Source organism: Nannospalax galili, unplaced genomic scaffold (assembly GCF_000622305.1).
Source record: "Nannospalax galili isolate Female #2095 unplaced genomic scaffold, S.galili_v1.0 scaffold165, whole genome shotgun sequence".
NCBI classification, from domain to species: Eukaryota; Metazoa; Chordata; class Mammalia; order Rodentia; family Spalacidae; genus Nannospalax; species Nannospalax galili.
Genome location: NW_008352715.1, coordinates 388,590 through 405,416, shown reverse-complemented (window position 1 = coordinate 405,416; position 16,827 = coordinate 388,590). Strand labels below are relative to the sequence as shown.

Genomic DNA, 16,827 nt, shown 5'->3' with positions numbered 1-16,827 from the left:
TGCCCCCCCCCCCCCCCGAGTCTTCATGGTCATCAGTCTTTTTCATTGAATAAAATGACATTCTAATCCTTATATAAAATTTAAACAATAAAAAACAAAGAAGAAAATTTGACTTTCTTATACACTTTCAAGGTTGTCGGTGCAAACAAACCATTGTAGGATAAATATTAATTATAACTAGAAATGAATTAGTTTGATTACTGGGTTTTCTTTAAAAATAAGGAAAAGCTGGGAAATGGCAAGGGTGATTAGCTGTATTTACCCTGGTGAACGTACTTACTAGCAGCTTGGAGGCTGGAAGGAGCTTATAGCTACAGACAGGAGTGCTGGGCTATGGCTGAAACTGTCAGCAAATAAAGTGACAAATCAGGTTAAAAGTCATAATTCATTCCAGCCTTACTTAGAATCCTCGTTGGTTAGCTGCTGATGCAGAGGTTGGGAACGCACTGAAGGAGACAATGGAATGAGTGCCTCCAATGGAATGTTGGCCTAGGCAATGCATGAGGCCAATATGCTATATAATGTCCACTTTCAGGAAAATTCTTGCTTTGGACACACTGATTGCATATCAACTTAATAAGCAAAAGAAAATGAAGAGAGCTCTAACATGCAATTAAAAAAAAGTAGCTGGATGTGCTGACAAGTACCTGTAATCCCAGCACTCTGGAGGTTGAAGCAGGATTATGAGTTTGAGACAAGCCTGGGTTTTATATGTGACTCTGTCCTGAAGCTTGTATCTAATCCTTAAAAGATTTTAGGGTTACCTCTTCAGAGGGGGGAATATTGGAGGGGAGGGAGTGGGCATGAATTTGATCAAAACACCTTATATAGATATATGAAATTCTCAATAAAGTTTTGGTAGAAGTTAAAAAAAATATCAACCAAGTAAGCAAGCAATCACACAGAAAAATATGCCATAATTGTAATTCACTAAGCAACACCCAACTAAACTAATATTTTAACATTTTAACACAGTAAGTGGAGTAGTCAGCATGAGTGTGCAATTAATTAAAGTACAGAATTGCTGGTACAATTTCTAATTATTATAATCCCTATATAGTAAGACCTGAAATGTGAGTAAAAGAAGGAAATGACTAGAGGGGAAAAAGAAAATTTTATTTTATATTAAAAAGAAAAACAGAATTTAAAATAATGATAAACAATGTTAATGATAAAAGACTCATGAACAGAACTACAGCCTACAATAGAAGCTTCGCTGAAGCCCTGAACATTTTTGCCAAAATTCTTCTAAGTATTACAGTATGTTGAATTGCGGTGCTAGACTATTGTAACTTGTATGCTGAGGACTAGGATTGCATTTCAGATACTATATCAGGATGCATTCATGTCTCTACAGGATATTGGTATTTGCCCAAGGACAAGTAAGGTCAAGTGAACTTGACTTCTGTTTGTATTGATTGAGTGGTTGGTATATTTTATGCCCTATTCTCCTGGTGGAACAGGAGATGAATTAGTATCCATCCATTCTTCATTTAGAAAGAAATGAACAACTTGTTCCTTACTCTAGATAGATCACTCAGGAGAGAGGGATAAAGAATTAGCCCCAGGAAAAGGCCATTAGAAGATACAATCTTACTCTCTTGACATGATGCTTAGATTTATGAAGAAGCTAGAAAAATGAAGATGATCCAACATCTTTCTACAACGTCATGCTAAAGACAGAACCTCTTAGTGCCTCTCTCTTTTCTCAGACTTTGTGTTCTTTCAGCTTTTTTTAGCATGATAATTTGTTTGTAAATATGCAAATAAATAACTAAATGAACATTCAAAGACTAGGCAAGCTTGACTCTACCCAATCATCTTCAAAGACCATCGAGGAAGGAGTTATTTTGAGAAATACAAACTCAGAAATATAGCAGAAACAGCTAATAATATCCTCTGTCAAATACTTAGAAAAAACACTTTTTTTAATATAAAAGTAACCATGTGAAAAAAACATTTTGCAGATTTCACTAAATTCTAAAGCATAATGATCTTATAATGTTAACGGTTTCCTATGTTGCTATATTTTCATTGCTTCTTACAAAATGTAAGCACTGAAATTGTAAAGCTTGCTATTCTATTAAAAATGTGAAAACACAGCAAGTTTAATATATTAGAAAATGTTATTCCATATACTTGAAAATTATGTTCAGTATGGTTATACAAAAAGATTATTCATATTTCTAAGTTATTCTGAGTTTTTAGATAGAAGCAATAAAATTCCATTTTAACTTTTCCTAAAAGCCCATTCTCTCTCATAAGAGATACAGAATTCAATTATGTATTTCACATATTTATCAACATCCAATACTTTTGAAAATATCTGGTCAAATGCGGAGAGGCCATTCTGCTATAATCTTATGTTTGAGAAGGGGACTCAGGCGTTGCTTCCCCAGCTTAGACGCTGTGAGAACACAGCCCTTCTTCCTTGCTAAATCAATCCTGGATTCATTTTACTTTAAGGAGTAAAAGATGTAAATGTAAGTGTGTTTATCTGCTCTGAATGAAATTGAAAATGTATTCTATAGGAAGAAATAGGTCTATAGAAACAGCAGGTTCACAATACCATTACGAGGAAGAGGAGCTGCAATGGTGGGACTCCACTGATTGGGGTAGGCATTGCTCCTACAAATTCTATTTGGAGGAATGAATGAGATGAATTGCAGAAAGGAAAGAAAAGCAACCAATTTAAGATTTTTTTTTTTTTTTTGCAATTCAGTTCTACTTAGGCCTATTTGTACCAGCTACTGTATCCTACATGTATTAACAATTCTAAATTCCTTTAAGCCACCAAGAAGATGAGTTCATTTATTTTTTCATTTACATTTTTCAAAACAGTAATGGAACTAACACTGAATGAATGCACCACACCGATGCACTATTTCGCCAGGAAGATGGAGTTTCCACAAAAGAGTCAGTTTCTACATTGTAGACGGGAATGAGTTTCCTTATACAATGAGGTGCTGGAATGACCTGTGGTGTTCCCAAGGGGAGGGAAGACTTAGCCCTTCTCTGCTCCAGCGGGATAATTCATACACCAACAGGTTCTGCCTCACAAAGCTGAAATGGCAAATCGCCAAGGGACCGTGACTGAGACTTTACAGTCATGCCTCAGCAGGCAGTTAGCAATTACCATCAACTTCATCTGGGGACAGCAGAGGTTGTGAGTTATCGTGCATGGTTATAAAGTAATCTGATTGATGTTAAAGGATCACAGAAGACCATCTTACTACATTTTATGAGCACACCTTGTATCCCAGGGAAAGACTACATATTGGTTTAGTTATTTAAAGATCCAAATGTCTGTGGACATCTTTACTGCATTATTTCACAAAGTTTTTCACTTATAATTAAGTAAAGCTCTGTGTCTTTCACAAATATATAAATATACAAATCCAAGGGACATTAAGTACATAGATTATATAATGCTATGAAAATAAATTTTTAATAAAAGATGGCAATAATGAATTAGTGAAATCTACATTTTAATTAATTCTTGGAATACTAATTTAATAATCTAATGAATTTATCCATTTTATTGGTTCTAGTTTAATTTATTTTGATACTTTAAACATATCTTTAATTTTATCACTTTATCGCTTAATTCATTTAAATATTCTAATACATCATCTGGGTATAAAACCTACTATTTCAATATGGCTTATCATTAAGAAAAATGTTAGCTGGGTCTGGGTTCACATGAATTGGTTGTTTTCTGTCTGATTGATGTTTACACTTTCACCAGTTTCTTTAAAGCCTTGCTATCTTCACTTTTTCAGAGCCACATGTTCTATTTTTTGACTGTAACAGACATCTCATGAGAAATGACCACATGAGCAGGAAGGCTCTGCTCTCAGAAGAGGACAGAGTGGGTAGAAAGCCTCACATTAAAACAAAAGAGGTCAACACAGGAATAACAAACCTTGGCTGAGAACATCAGGATGACTCTTGCTGCACATCAGAGTGACTCAAAAACACCAGGCACAGTGCATATGCACTTGGGAAATGGAGGCAAGAAGATCAGGAGTTCAAGGATAGCCTTGGCTACATAGTGAGTTAGATGCCAGCTTAGGCTACATGAAACACCATCACACACAGGCAAACAAGTAAACAATTAATAAACAAATAAAATCCAATTGACCAACCAATCAAACAAACAAAAGATTGACCCAGAGAGCTACACATACTCTAAAATTATCAAGCCAGAACTAACCAGACTATCCAGGGAATTCTACTACATAAGTTGAAGTAGAAATGAGCCTTAATGCCCAAATTTATATTGAGAGTCCCAGCCCCAGCCCAGAAGAGGATGATTTGATTATAAATCCTTATACAGTCAGGGAGGAGTTGAAGGTGTCATGTCAGGAAGTTTGAATGGACAAATAGATTACTTGCTTCTGGTCCCAAGAAAAGCAGGAACATCAGACAGAAGACTCATAGAAACCCATTTACCAGTGCATTCTGGGGCTCAACCCAAGAAAATTGGAGGAGAAAAGCTAATAAGGCACTGTGAGGAGTGGGAGTGAGTTTTTAGATAGATTAATCTCTCTCAGGTCCTAACACAGACAAGGGAAGAATTAGTGGTTTATCTAGGCTCATAGAAAAGGTACTTCAGTCCTGAGAAATAGGAGTGCCATTGTAGTTTGACATGTAATTTTAATCCCCTTCCCCCTCCCCACAGTTGGTTCAAGAAGTATTAAGTACAGCTAATTTACTTTATAAATTGAGCAAAAGAACTTTTATTATAACATAATTTTTGGATTCAGTTTCTATTTAGAAAGTGTCACAGGATCCTAGCTAAAGGGTTACAGGAAGTTGAATGTGAGCAAAAGGGGAGACACATGTAGGGAGACTGAGTAACCGTGTAAACAGCTGTACTACAGTACTGCAGGAGGGCCGCAGCTGGGAAAGGCACTGAGGAAGCAGACCCCCGTGAGTCTGGCAGAGTTCTGAATACAAGAGCAGAGAAAAACATCAGTGCATGGGAGCTAGAATTTTTACTTTATTCTAAACTGAAAGGAAAATCTGAGTGAGCTGTGTAGAGCAATGCTGGTTGGCTATACGGCATAGCCAGGAACTGAGATGTGCACTTAATAATCAGTGAACTGAGTCTGCATACAGTGGCTTCTGCAGATCTGGCCACATGAGTAGTACAGATGATAATTGGCGTGGCCATTGAGCTTGACTTAGTAAACTCTTGGCCTTCTGACTGTGAGTCAGCTCTAAAATGTTAATCTTATTGTGTTCTTCTCATCACCAAAGCTCATGATGGCCAGAGACACTGAAAAAGCTATAGAGGACGAACAAGTTAATGGACTGGATTAGGGAAATGGGGAAAAACAGTAGAAGTTTTGTCATTAGTTTTAATTTTTAACCGAGTGAACCTGGTATAGGCAGCCTGCATATAAGCCCTGTTTATGTTCCTCTTGAGGACAAGGACTGGGCTGTTTCCGTGAGATCAGGCTGAGATGCTGCTATGATCACTCAGGCTATAGGAGGTTCAAACACCTTTTCTGACCTACCTCGAAAATGATCAGGAAAACTCCTTCTTCTGTGTGACATGAAAAGAAAGCTCTCTGCCCCTTATTTTGTAATATTTGTACATAATGAACTTGTGTATGAAACAAACACATGTATTTATCAAGACAACACTAGAAACATCTTTGTTGTTCCAACTGCATAAACCAGAAGAGGATACAAGGTAGCTTCTTTTCCTCACAAATTCTTTTCTTTTCCATCAACTAAAATGTGTTGAGAAATCATAAAGCGCAATGCAGCAATTTCAATATTAATAGAAATAGGAAAAACCAAATCCCCTCTATTTTTCCTCTTCATTCATTTAAAGAGTATAGCCTTTTCTCGTCTACCTGATTTGATTTACCTATTAATTACATTATCTTCTTCTCATGCATCTTGTCACAATACTAAGAACAAAGTGGTCTTCAAAAGCAAATGCTAGGCTATTCATTTGTCTCCACTTAAAAAGCAAACTCCAGGGGCCAGGCCTGGTGCCGCACGCTTTTAATCCCAGCACTTGGAAAGCAGAGGCAGGCAGAACTTTGTGAGCTCAAGGCCAGTCTGGTCTACATAGTGAGTTCCAGGACAGCTGGAGCTACAAGGAGACCCTGTCTCAAAGAGACCAAAAAAAAAAAAAAAAAGCAAACTCCATTCACAGTGGCATCCTGGAGACATGCTATGCCTGCACAAAGGAGGCTTTTTGCTTACTCCTCTACTCTGCTTTCAAAGAGGTTGAGTTCCTCTTCTTTCTCATTTCTTAGGTGTGGTTAAGCACTTTTTCCACAAAGGAAGACCTGCTATCTTCAGTTTTAAACTATGCATGCAGTAGAGTTTCTGAGTATTCCACAACAGATGCCCAAGGCATATACAATTGTGCCCATTTTAAGCTAATTTCTAATCATTTCTGTAGTTTGTAAGAAATTTTTTTCCTAGCACTAAAGAAAGAACTGACAAGAACGTCAAGTTGCAAGGCAGCTTCTTTGTGCCCATATACATGCACGAAGATTTAACAAATCATACTCCAAGTCAAGAATAATTACCCTTAGTAAAATGTCACACATATTAACTTAGTAAACAAAGGACTTCCTCCCTCCTACCCTTCCTCCTTTTCCTCTCTTTTTTCTGTCTCTTTCTCCCCTTCTTCTTCCTCTCCTTCTCTCTCATGCTCTTGTTGTACGCATGTTAACATGCCCAAGAAGATCCTTATCAAACACCTGTACCTTGCTTGATGTTACACCTCCCAGCCTCCAGCACTGTGAACAAATAAATTTCTGCTCATTCTAAATGAACCAGTCTGTGAAATTATCTATAGCAGCACAATGTAAACCAAAAAGGGTGGTTAAGTTAAGGGGCTATAATGTAGCCCAGGCTGGCTGACTCTGGAGTCACAAGGCCAACAGTTATTCTGGGCTTCTTCATTTTTAGCATTGTTATTTTAAGTTATATTAGTCATTTAGAAATAACACACATAACTAAAAGAGAATACAAAATCCTCTTGGCCATAGCCTTTTGTGGCAATAGAGATCTAGGTCAGGTTAGAGCTGCTAATAGTTATTTGTGACCTTGAAAATAGTGTATGTGGCATAAACTCTAGGGAGTTTAAAAGGACATATGAGAAACACCACAATGTGAACATTTAACTGATATAAATATATTTGGTTTGCTAGAAAATTATTATAGGCCACCTTTATAAAATCAAAACATGCAACTGTCAGATTTTATCTGCTGAAAGCTGTCAGAAATGTTTTCTATCAACCTACAATTGTCCAGAGATTGCTCCAAGCCCACGTAATCTTTTACAGCACAAATGTTTACATTTGCATTTTTGCAATAGCAGATGTAAGTAGAAAATAAATGCTATTACCCAGAACATCTGGGCTGGTAGCAGGGTGAAGGTTGGAGATGTTTTTGACTCCTGCTATGGTTCACTGCAACAATTCCATAGGCATAAATTGCCCAGGTGCTCCATTGCACCGAGCATGTCCAAGAGCATAGCCCCTTCTGTTCCATTCCAATTCACTTAAAAAAGAAAGCCAAACAATTTCCAAAAAAAGAGGCTTCCCAGGCTTGCCAATGAATACACAGTTCCTTAATGCTACACAAAATGGGGCAAAGATGAAGAAGAAGAAATTCACATAAGAAGATGGAAGCCAGATCCTGAGTTTGAGAAGATGGCATGATACACTAGACCAGTGTGAGGGCTTCAAGTTTTCTTTTTTGAGGGATGGCACATATTTTAAAAGTAGACTGCACTGACATTTAATGACTGCAGATACCTGAATGACTGTGCTGGATAGCTTTAGTTGTCAACTTGACATACCTGGTTAGAGGGAACCTCAACTGAGAAATTACCTCCACTGGGGTGATCGGTGGCCATGTCTGTGGGGCATCTAATGCTTGATTTCTGAGTGACATAGGAGGGCCCAGACCACTGTGGATAATGCCACCTCTGGGCGGGTGGTCCTGTATTGGATAAGCAGGCTGAGCATGGGTCAGAGAGCAAGCCAGTAGGCAGCATTCCTCTGTGGTCTGTGCTCCAGGTTCCTGCCCTGAGTTCTTGCCTTGGCTTCCCTTGATGATGGACGGTGCTATAAGTCCAATAAATCCTTTCCTCCCCAAGTAGGTTTTAGTCAATGTTACTTTTATCACAGCAATAGAAAGCAAACTAGAACAATGGTCACTGAGTTGTACCCATAAAGTGGGTGAATTTTATGACTTGCAAGTCATGTTAATGAATCTACTAAACAAGGAAAAGAAGAAAATGAAATCTCTAAGACTCAGACAGTAGCCATAGACTGGACACATGATAGTGGATTCAGCAGAGGCAATGGAAGCTTCTCTTCCATTACATATTTATTTCAGAATCTGCTTCAGTATATTTGAGGCCTTCTTTTAAGGTTGTGAGAACTAAATTTTTAGGATGTTCCTCCCAGAGTCTGTTGTAGTGAATGAATAAAGAATATTCCATTAAGTAATCCTTTGCTTTGTAGTATGAAGGCACAACTGCTTTTCACTGATACAGAGAATGCTGAAGACTATTCCTAAAATTAAAAAAAAAAAGATCTTTTTGAGACAGGGTTTCTCTGTAGCCTCAGCTGGTTGGAACTCACTTTGTAGACCAGGCTAGGCTTGAATTCACATAGATCTGCTTGCCTCTGCCTCTGGAATCCTGGGATTAAAGGTGTGTGCTACCACACCCAGCCCTAAAATAAAAATTTTAAAAGGCTGATAGGATATTTTTGAAATAAATATCAACAGGAGACATGTGGAGCTTCTCAGATCCCATTGAGAGGGTTGGATGCTAATCCTTCCTATAGGAAGCAATAATGGTTGTTCTGAAAATCATAATCTACTTGAGTTCTGTTTAAAATTAGCACTAATTGGAGGGCAACCGAATCAAGATTCTCCACTGTATTCTTGTTTGTTTCTTTGTGTTTTGAAATAGTATCTCATTATATAGCTGGCAACTTGCCTTAAAACTAGGCTGACCTCAAACCTGTGATCTTTTGCTTCAACTTCTACAGTCCAAGGATCACAGAAGTGTGCCACCAAGCATTTCCTCCACCCTATTCTTGTAAGAAGCTGAACTTGCCCTACCACTTACCTGTCTTCTCCCAGGGACTCAGGGTGACTCCTTTCTCTTATTTTCACATAGCTAATGCACAGGCCAACAGTGAGGCTGCTGTTAGACAGAGCCATATAGCAGGACTAGGCTAGCAAACGAAAATGAGGCACTGTCTTATTTAACATCTCTTGCACAAATGAATGTTCCTATGTCTGATACCCCCTGCTATGGTGTGAATGTGATTCACAGGCTCATATGTTTGGACACTTCTTTTCCAACTACTGGCACTGTTTGGGGGAGAATATAGAACCTATGGGATATGGCCTACCTATCAGAAGAGGATTGTTGGTAGTCATGATGATATGAGTATGGGTCTTTAATGGTCATATCTACTTGGTTCCAATTCTGAGCTGTCTGATTCATGATGTACCACAATGTGAGAAGCAGCAGTCTCCTGCCACAGACCAAGCCACCTCTCTTGACTTCCCTACTACAATGGACTAAAATCCCTGGAACCACTAACCAAAACAGTATTTCCTTTCATAAGTTTGCTATGTTAGATATTTTGTTACAAAAAATAACTAATGATTCTCTTTTCTATTTTCAGTAGGTATAAAGCAATCATAAGAGATCTTTAATCTCAGAGACAGCTCTTCTCTCAAACCTTGTTTATTCCAACTGCTGATCTCTGAGACAGACTGTTACCAAATAGCCAATTACCTTGAACATCTGACTTTAATAAATTAGGAGGGAAAGGGGCAGATTGGACTTATTACAATTAATGAAATCATTACTAACTGTGACATTAAATATTGTCAGAAACCTAACACAAGTGTTCTTTTTTAAACCCTAATTAAATTTGGTTTCCAAATTAACGTTAGTTACTGTATGTCACCAAATAAATACTTTTGACCAAAGGAAGGCTTAGCAGGAAGATACAGCTCAATCACTTTCAATAATCAAAATAATTGCCAACACTATATGAATCTGAGTTGACAATATTTTATGCAAAGACAATTAACTACCTATCTATTGACAAACATGTTGTCCTCCCTTTCTACTGATAAAAGAAGAAATTTTTAGAATGCATTTTGATTGTTTAAAATGTGTAAGTGAAATTTCAGACTTATTTTTCCATTTTTCCCTCTAAAATCAAATTTGAAATTTATCTCAAATTCCCAATCAAGATGGAAATTGAAGCTTTTCTATTTTAAGGTTAAATGACTTCTTTAAATCTCTCACAGACATCTGTATGCGGTGGGCATTCAACAAATGTTTCCTACTAGTTTGGCTATACCGATAAGGTATGGCTTTCTTTTATAACTAAATTGCATTGTAATAGCTAAGACTTATTCTTTTCTTGGGACTCATCAGGTGTTACTGCTGTATCTAAAGACAGATAATGAAATTGCAGTCTCGAGTGATCACTACAGTTCTAGAGAAAGCTGATATCAGTATGTGGTTTTTAGTCCTTCCATTTACTTTGGTGTTTCACAAAGAACTTCCATGTAGGTAGACAAGGTGCAGGGGCCTAAGTCACTCCGCATCCTATGGCCAAGAAGTCTGTTCAAGTCTGAACATGGGTGCACCATTCAAAATCAGGACAACGTAAAGTGATTTGGGTTTATTTTTTCTCTTTTCCACATCCTATGGCCAAGAAGTCTGTTCAAGTATGAACACGGATGTTCCATTCAAAATCAGGACAATGTAAAATGACTGGGGTTTTTTCTTTTTCTTTCTTTCTCTTGGGAGAAGGGTTCTTAGTCATGCCGAGTGAGAACACGATCATTCCCCAGAGGGAATGAGACTGGGGGAGGAAGAAGAAATGTGATTAAAGGGGATAGTTAAAAACAATAACAACAGCCGAGCATGGTGGCACTTGCCTTTAATCCCAGCCTTCCAGAGGCAGAGGCAGGTGGATCTCTGTGGGTTCAAGGCCAGCTGACTCACATCATGATTTCCATGCAGACTGAGGCTAGGGAGACCCTGTCAAAAAACAAACAAGAAAAAAACACCACCACCAAAACTTTCGTGTAGTACTTAGGTGGTCTAGATTTTGTCTGTTTTTAAAGATTTTTTTTTTAATGTTTGATTGTGGGGTGTGTGTGTGTGTGTGTGTGTGTGTGCGTGTGTGTGTGCGTGTGTGTGTGTGTGTGTGGTGTGTTTGTTTGTGCATATGAGGGCAGTGACAATGGCAGTTGTAAGATGCTTTACCTGGGTTCTCTGAACTGAATTTTGGTCCTCTGAAAGAGAGGTATGTGCTCTTATCCACTGAGCCATCTCCCCAGCTCCTAGACATTATTTTAGTCACTATGGAATCTAATTTGCTTCAAAAAATAAAAACGCCAGCTGGATATTACTATAATCTTGACTTTATAAAGGAAAAAATCAAGGCATATAGAAGTTAAAGACATTGTTTAGTGTTGCACAGATAACTAAAAGATTAAGAACTTGCATCCAAGTGCTCTGACTCTAACATCTGTCTCTGATTACTAGAAAAAGGCCATATTTGCCGACTCTCCTGATATAAGCACCCTTACTATGGTTGATTTTCATCTACTAACATCATGTCATCTGGTTTGCACAATTCTCCAAACTTAAATCAAACTTGTCTTCTACATGACTGCATTTTGTGAACTTGCAATGTTCCTATGCAACCCTGGAATCTTGACTGATGCTAAGCTTGACAGAAAAGGAGATACTTTCTCCTAATTTACTCTTTGCCATATTAGACACATATTAGACCTTATGATACTGGCAATCCAGTTTTCCTCTACTATTCATTTGAAGGTGAGGCTTGAGTGGATTACAGATTTGATGTATGTTACTAAATATAGCTATAATTCCACAATCATACAGACATTCAGACAAAATGAAAATGTGTCACAATTTGCTCAAGTGTTATCAAGAATTTTGGGATGGAGACAATAATGTGTTAAACTAAGCACAGGCCCCTCTACGCATGTTAGGAAAACCTTATGGCACTGCAAAGAGCATATACCCATGAAGGAGGCTGTTGGATAGGCATGTCCTCCAAGAGAACTAGAGATAATCACCCCTCCCACCCAATCAGTCAGCTTCAATTACCCGAGGGGGAGGGACTAAGGGCAGACAGAGAGGAAGCCTGGAAGCAGTGGGTGGTTGCCATCTTGGTAGGGTGCTGGCGGTGGCAAATCTCAAAAGCTCAGCAGAGATGTAGGGGAAAGGGCCCATGGGCATCCATGCGTTTGTAAGTGACCCCTTCCTGTATAGCATAAATTTTGTTGGCAAGCCCAAATAAATATCTTTATTCCCCAAACTGTAGCTTAGAATGCTTTGTGTTATTTTTTTTGTGGTCAAGTATGAGGACAGCATGGGCCTGGGAGGTGAGAGAGCCCATGTGCTGGTCTCCCAGGGGAGAATTTAGCATTACAGAGGCCCTGGGCCTACATCATTCAGCAGGTAAGTGGCAGAGAAGGAGGCTGAACTCTGATTTATGAACCTCCAAGCCTGAAAGTTCATAACATGATATTCCTGAATGGTAAAGTGTTTATAAACACATCCTTGCTATTTCTGTGAGAAATTTTTACTTAAGCCATTAAAATTTTATTTTATATCTTTTTACTAATTTCAAGTAAACATACTCATCTGCATTTGATTTAATCTCCTATGTTGTGACTGCTGTGTATGAAATCATAGGTACAGTGTGTCTTACTTTCTACTCATTATGTACCCTCAGGCAACATTAGAAAGACACAAAGCCATAAATATACTGAGGTTGCTATACTGAGCATTTCCACTCTTCAAATAAAACTGGAAGAAAAAACAACTTTGCAAGTATTAGACTTTAATCATTCCATGTGCACTGTTCCCTATTCCCTGGCCACATATAACACCCCATTACTTCATTAAGAAAAAAAAAAAAGGCAGCACATTTTATTTCCTATTACAAAATTTCATTCCCAGTTACTTCCTTCCTCATGGAGGACACAGGACTGAAGCTGTGCTTTTTCTGAGTGCCAACCTCCACTGTATGAGTTTTACTGCTTAGATTCTCACATTTAAAAACCATTATAGCTCATGAATAAATTTGGTGATATATGATACTGAAGCAATGAAATGGGAAAAATTTTATAAAACAGAAGTCATATTATGTGGTTTTATGTAACATCTGGGTTCTGCTACTCAATGTTTGATGATTTTAAAGAAAACAAAACAAAACTCCCCACAATAAACAGCTGAATAATGCTTCTTATTCCATCTATGCAAACAACCAACAAATAGTTTGCCATGAATTATAACACAGAAGCAGAGGCTCAGCACAAGCGTTGCTCTCAGCATTTCTATTTACTTGTTGACTAACTTTTGCTATTTAACTTTCGATTATATCCGAAACATGGCAACAGAGGAGAACAGACCAGCAAGACTTACTTGGCAAAATGTTCAAAATAAGTAAACCAACATGTCAATTTGCTTAAAGATGATTTTCTGTATATCAATTTTACAATGAGTAATGAAAATAATTCTACCACTAAAGAAGAAAGTTTTTACATTGGCAAGAGCAATTCAACTGTGAATGATTTGCCCATTACCCACCATGGCTTTACCTGCTCAGATCTGTTCTGGTGTTGATACTGGTACTCAGAAAATGTATTACAGGACAAAGTCATTCCATCCTTTTCAAATCGTTTCTTCACCTTGGCCAAACCACCAGGCACTGTGCATACTTCTGATTCCTCCATGGCCTAAGGTGATTTAAGAAAGAGGATAATTCAGTTTTTCACCTATATAGATGGGATGTTCAGGTTATTTTTCCCATAATAGTTAACCATTATTGCTGGGTGGAACACTAAAAAGGATGTTAACCCACACAATCATTTCCATAAGCATTTATTAAAAACTTTAGTAAAAATAGTCTTTCCATGTTGTTTTCCCATTTACCAATGTTTTCATATAATGAATCTTCAAAATATTGAGTAATTTCACCCTATTTTGTATAAACGTTGGCGTCTAGAAAATAATATTAAGAATATATTCCTCTAATAATATACTAGATGACTGATGGATATTAGGAGAATGAAATAAAATGTAACCCAAAATAAAGCTGTCACTAAATCTCAAATATCAGTGTAGGTAACACGTTATCAAGAATCATTTTCAGTAACACCAACATTTATTTCAGTTATTTAGGATGAACAAAATAAAGTACCATAAAATATCCCCTATGTTAAATGATGAATATCATTAAAAATAGCTGTTGGAGGCACAGTGCTCAAGGATTATTTTTAATATATTCTTATGTATTCTGTCAGTTAATACCTCTCAGTATTCTGATAGATATGGACATCCATTATCTACATTTTAAAGTACAGAGATTGAAGTTTAGAGATGTGACACAACTTATTATGTTTTCATATCCAGGGCATTGAAATTTGAATCACATCTGTCTGTCTCCACCACTAGCCCCAGGGAGCAGGCAAGAAAAAGCAGCTACTTTACACAAGAATTGGCATGTCTCAGAATTCAGCTTTGGGCACTGGCATGTCAGAACCAGGTGGCCTTAACAGAAGGCTCATCCAGAAGGGCATTTTTCATATGAGAAAACTGATTTCAGCACATAACATGAGAGGAAACTTGCAGAGCACCGGAGAGTGTTGTCAGACTACAGGCCAGAGGAGGGTAAAGGAGCCCATGGGATTTGATTTTGATGACTCAACATCCTTCACAGCCCAGCAGGCACACAAGCCCAGATGGGATGCCAACTGACAAGCAACCAGACTCCATGCTAGTCCCCTGCCCAGGGAGCTTTCAGATCTATTTGCAGCTGGGAGGAGATTTAGTGACATTTCAACCACAGCAGGACTCTGAGGTCTGATCTGATCCTAACAGAAGTAGCCCTGAGAGCCTATGACCTTGTAAGTCCTAAAAGCTGAGGTTCACATGCCACAGATGGTAGATATCGAGGACACAGAATCTTTATCCAAAAAGTAGAGCTTATTGACATGATGTGAGAAATTTATTTTAGGAGTGGAGTTTCCTGTACTCAGGAGTATCGGAGACTAAACTCATGTGGGATTGTATAAATTACTAGCAAATACTGGAGTGTTTGCATTACCAAGTTAGCACTTTTCTCCATTTCCATGAGTTGTCTGCTGTTTCAGAATACTCACATTGGCTCTGTGGGAAAGAGATGAGGCTCTCCCCTTCTATGTATTCCATGCATACTATGAAACTCTTTAACAAATTTTGAATGTAAGTCCAAATGAATTACTGCCATTTGAGATGTGTAATGTCATGAGAAAGCATGTCATCCCTTTTGAAATTTAAAAGAGTGAGGAAACGGAAGGATGAATTAAGGCCACAGCATTTCTTTTAGTACCATCTGTCTTTATTTTGCATAAACGGCCTCCTTGATAGATCATATATAAATAGCACGTAAGCTTTAAATTATAGGAATTAAGATAATGTTAAGAATCTTATTATTTCAAATAACTATAAGCAATGCATAAACTATTCAAATTAATTTTGCTAGCCTTAGTAGTTAAGTCAAACGCTGGATACACTTCTAGTAATTATTTATCAAAAAATAACAGTTCTCATGCTGGATAGGTTGTCTCTCATCTGCCAAGTAGATTAAATAACGGATATGCCCACTACTTTCCTTCCCATCATCCTGCTTTGGAAGCTGATCACACTGCACACATGAAAGTGTGCTGAGCAGGTTCTCTCTCATAGAAGTGCTAACACTGCTTTCTGCTGTTTTTGGTGGTACTATGACACTGTGTGTGAAACAGGTCCAATGTTGCCTGCAAGGGGTAAATGCTGCTGCTGCTAACACCACTTTGAGCTCACCTTGTAGAGAAGACACGATTTGTCTAAGAAGCAGCATGCATCTGTAACTGGAGAGACACCACTGTGTCACCAATCACTCCTATGGCAACTTCTTTAGCACCACGATCTGAATACTCCAGTTAATCTTTGTGATTATTAATGACTACATAACTAAGACTGTTTGTTTCAAATATTTCTGTTTGCACTTGTGTTTCTTAGGGTTGGGCTTGGAAATAAGATTTGGAATCTAATGGATATGTCAATAATAATGAGTTAATTGATATACCTAACACTAAACTTAGATAAATATATTACACGGTCATCGATTTAAAATGTAATTCATAATCAATGACAAAGAATATTTCTTGGGTAATGGGACCATAATAGAAACAGCGTAATTTGGGAAGATGGACAGTGATTTTAATCCTAGTGTTGATAAACATTAAAGCTAAAGTTGCTGAACCTTCTATTTTATAGACAGGCAGAGCAATATTTATTTCTCACAGATTTATTGTAAGTGTTAAGAAAGATAAAGGGAAGGAAAGTATGCAGTGTGAAATCTGGCAATTTAATTCATGTACTTCTTCCTCTCTTCTAGGGACTGGTGCAGGACTGCTCTGTTCCATGGGCATGACATGCATCTAGGGTCACCAACTACCAGATGACAATTAATGCAAAAGGAAAATGAGCATTGTTGGATACTCAGGCATAATTGAGATATACTGGATTTGGTCTGGGTCTGAATCTGTAACATCTAGATTTCCCACTTACAATATTTGGACCGACTGTATAGAGAGTCACAAGCAGCCTTTTAGGGGAACTAACTGATTAAGTATTTGAGGCAATTTTCAGGCATGGCAGTTATTTTACTTTGCTTCTATATATTTAACAAAATTTATGAGAAATGTTAAATGTTCTTTATTATATTTTTA

At 37.7% G+C, this 16,827-nt stretch overlaps 1 protein-coding gene across 2 annotated transcripts in view; it reads right to left on the bottom strand.

The window, feature by feature from the left end:
• Positions 1–16,827, bottom strand: part of Xirp2 (xin actin binding repeat containing 2) — a 152,848-nt gene that overhangs the window by 30,443 nt on the left and 105,578 nt on the right. For both annotated transcript variants that reach the window (XM_008849918.3, XM_008849919.1), the window contains exon 3: positions 13,672–13,809. In XM_008849918.3, the coding sequence (XP_008848140.1) occupies positions 13,672–13,809 (138 nt within the window). The remainder of the gene's footprint in view (positions 1–13,671; positions 13,810–16,827) is intronic.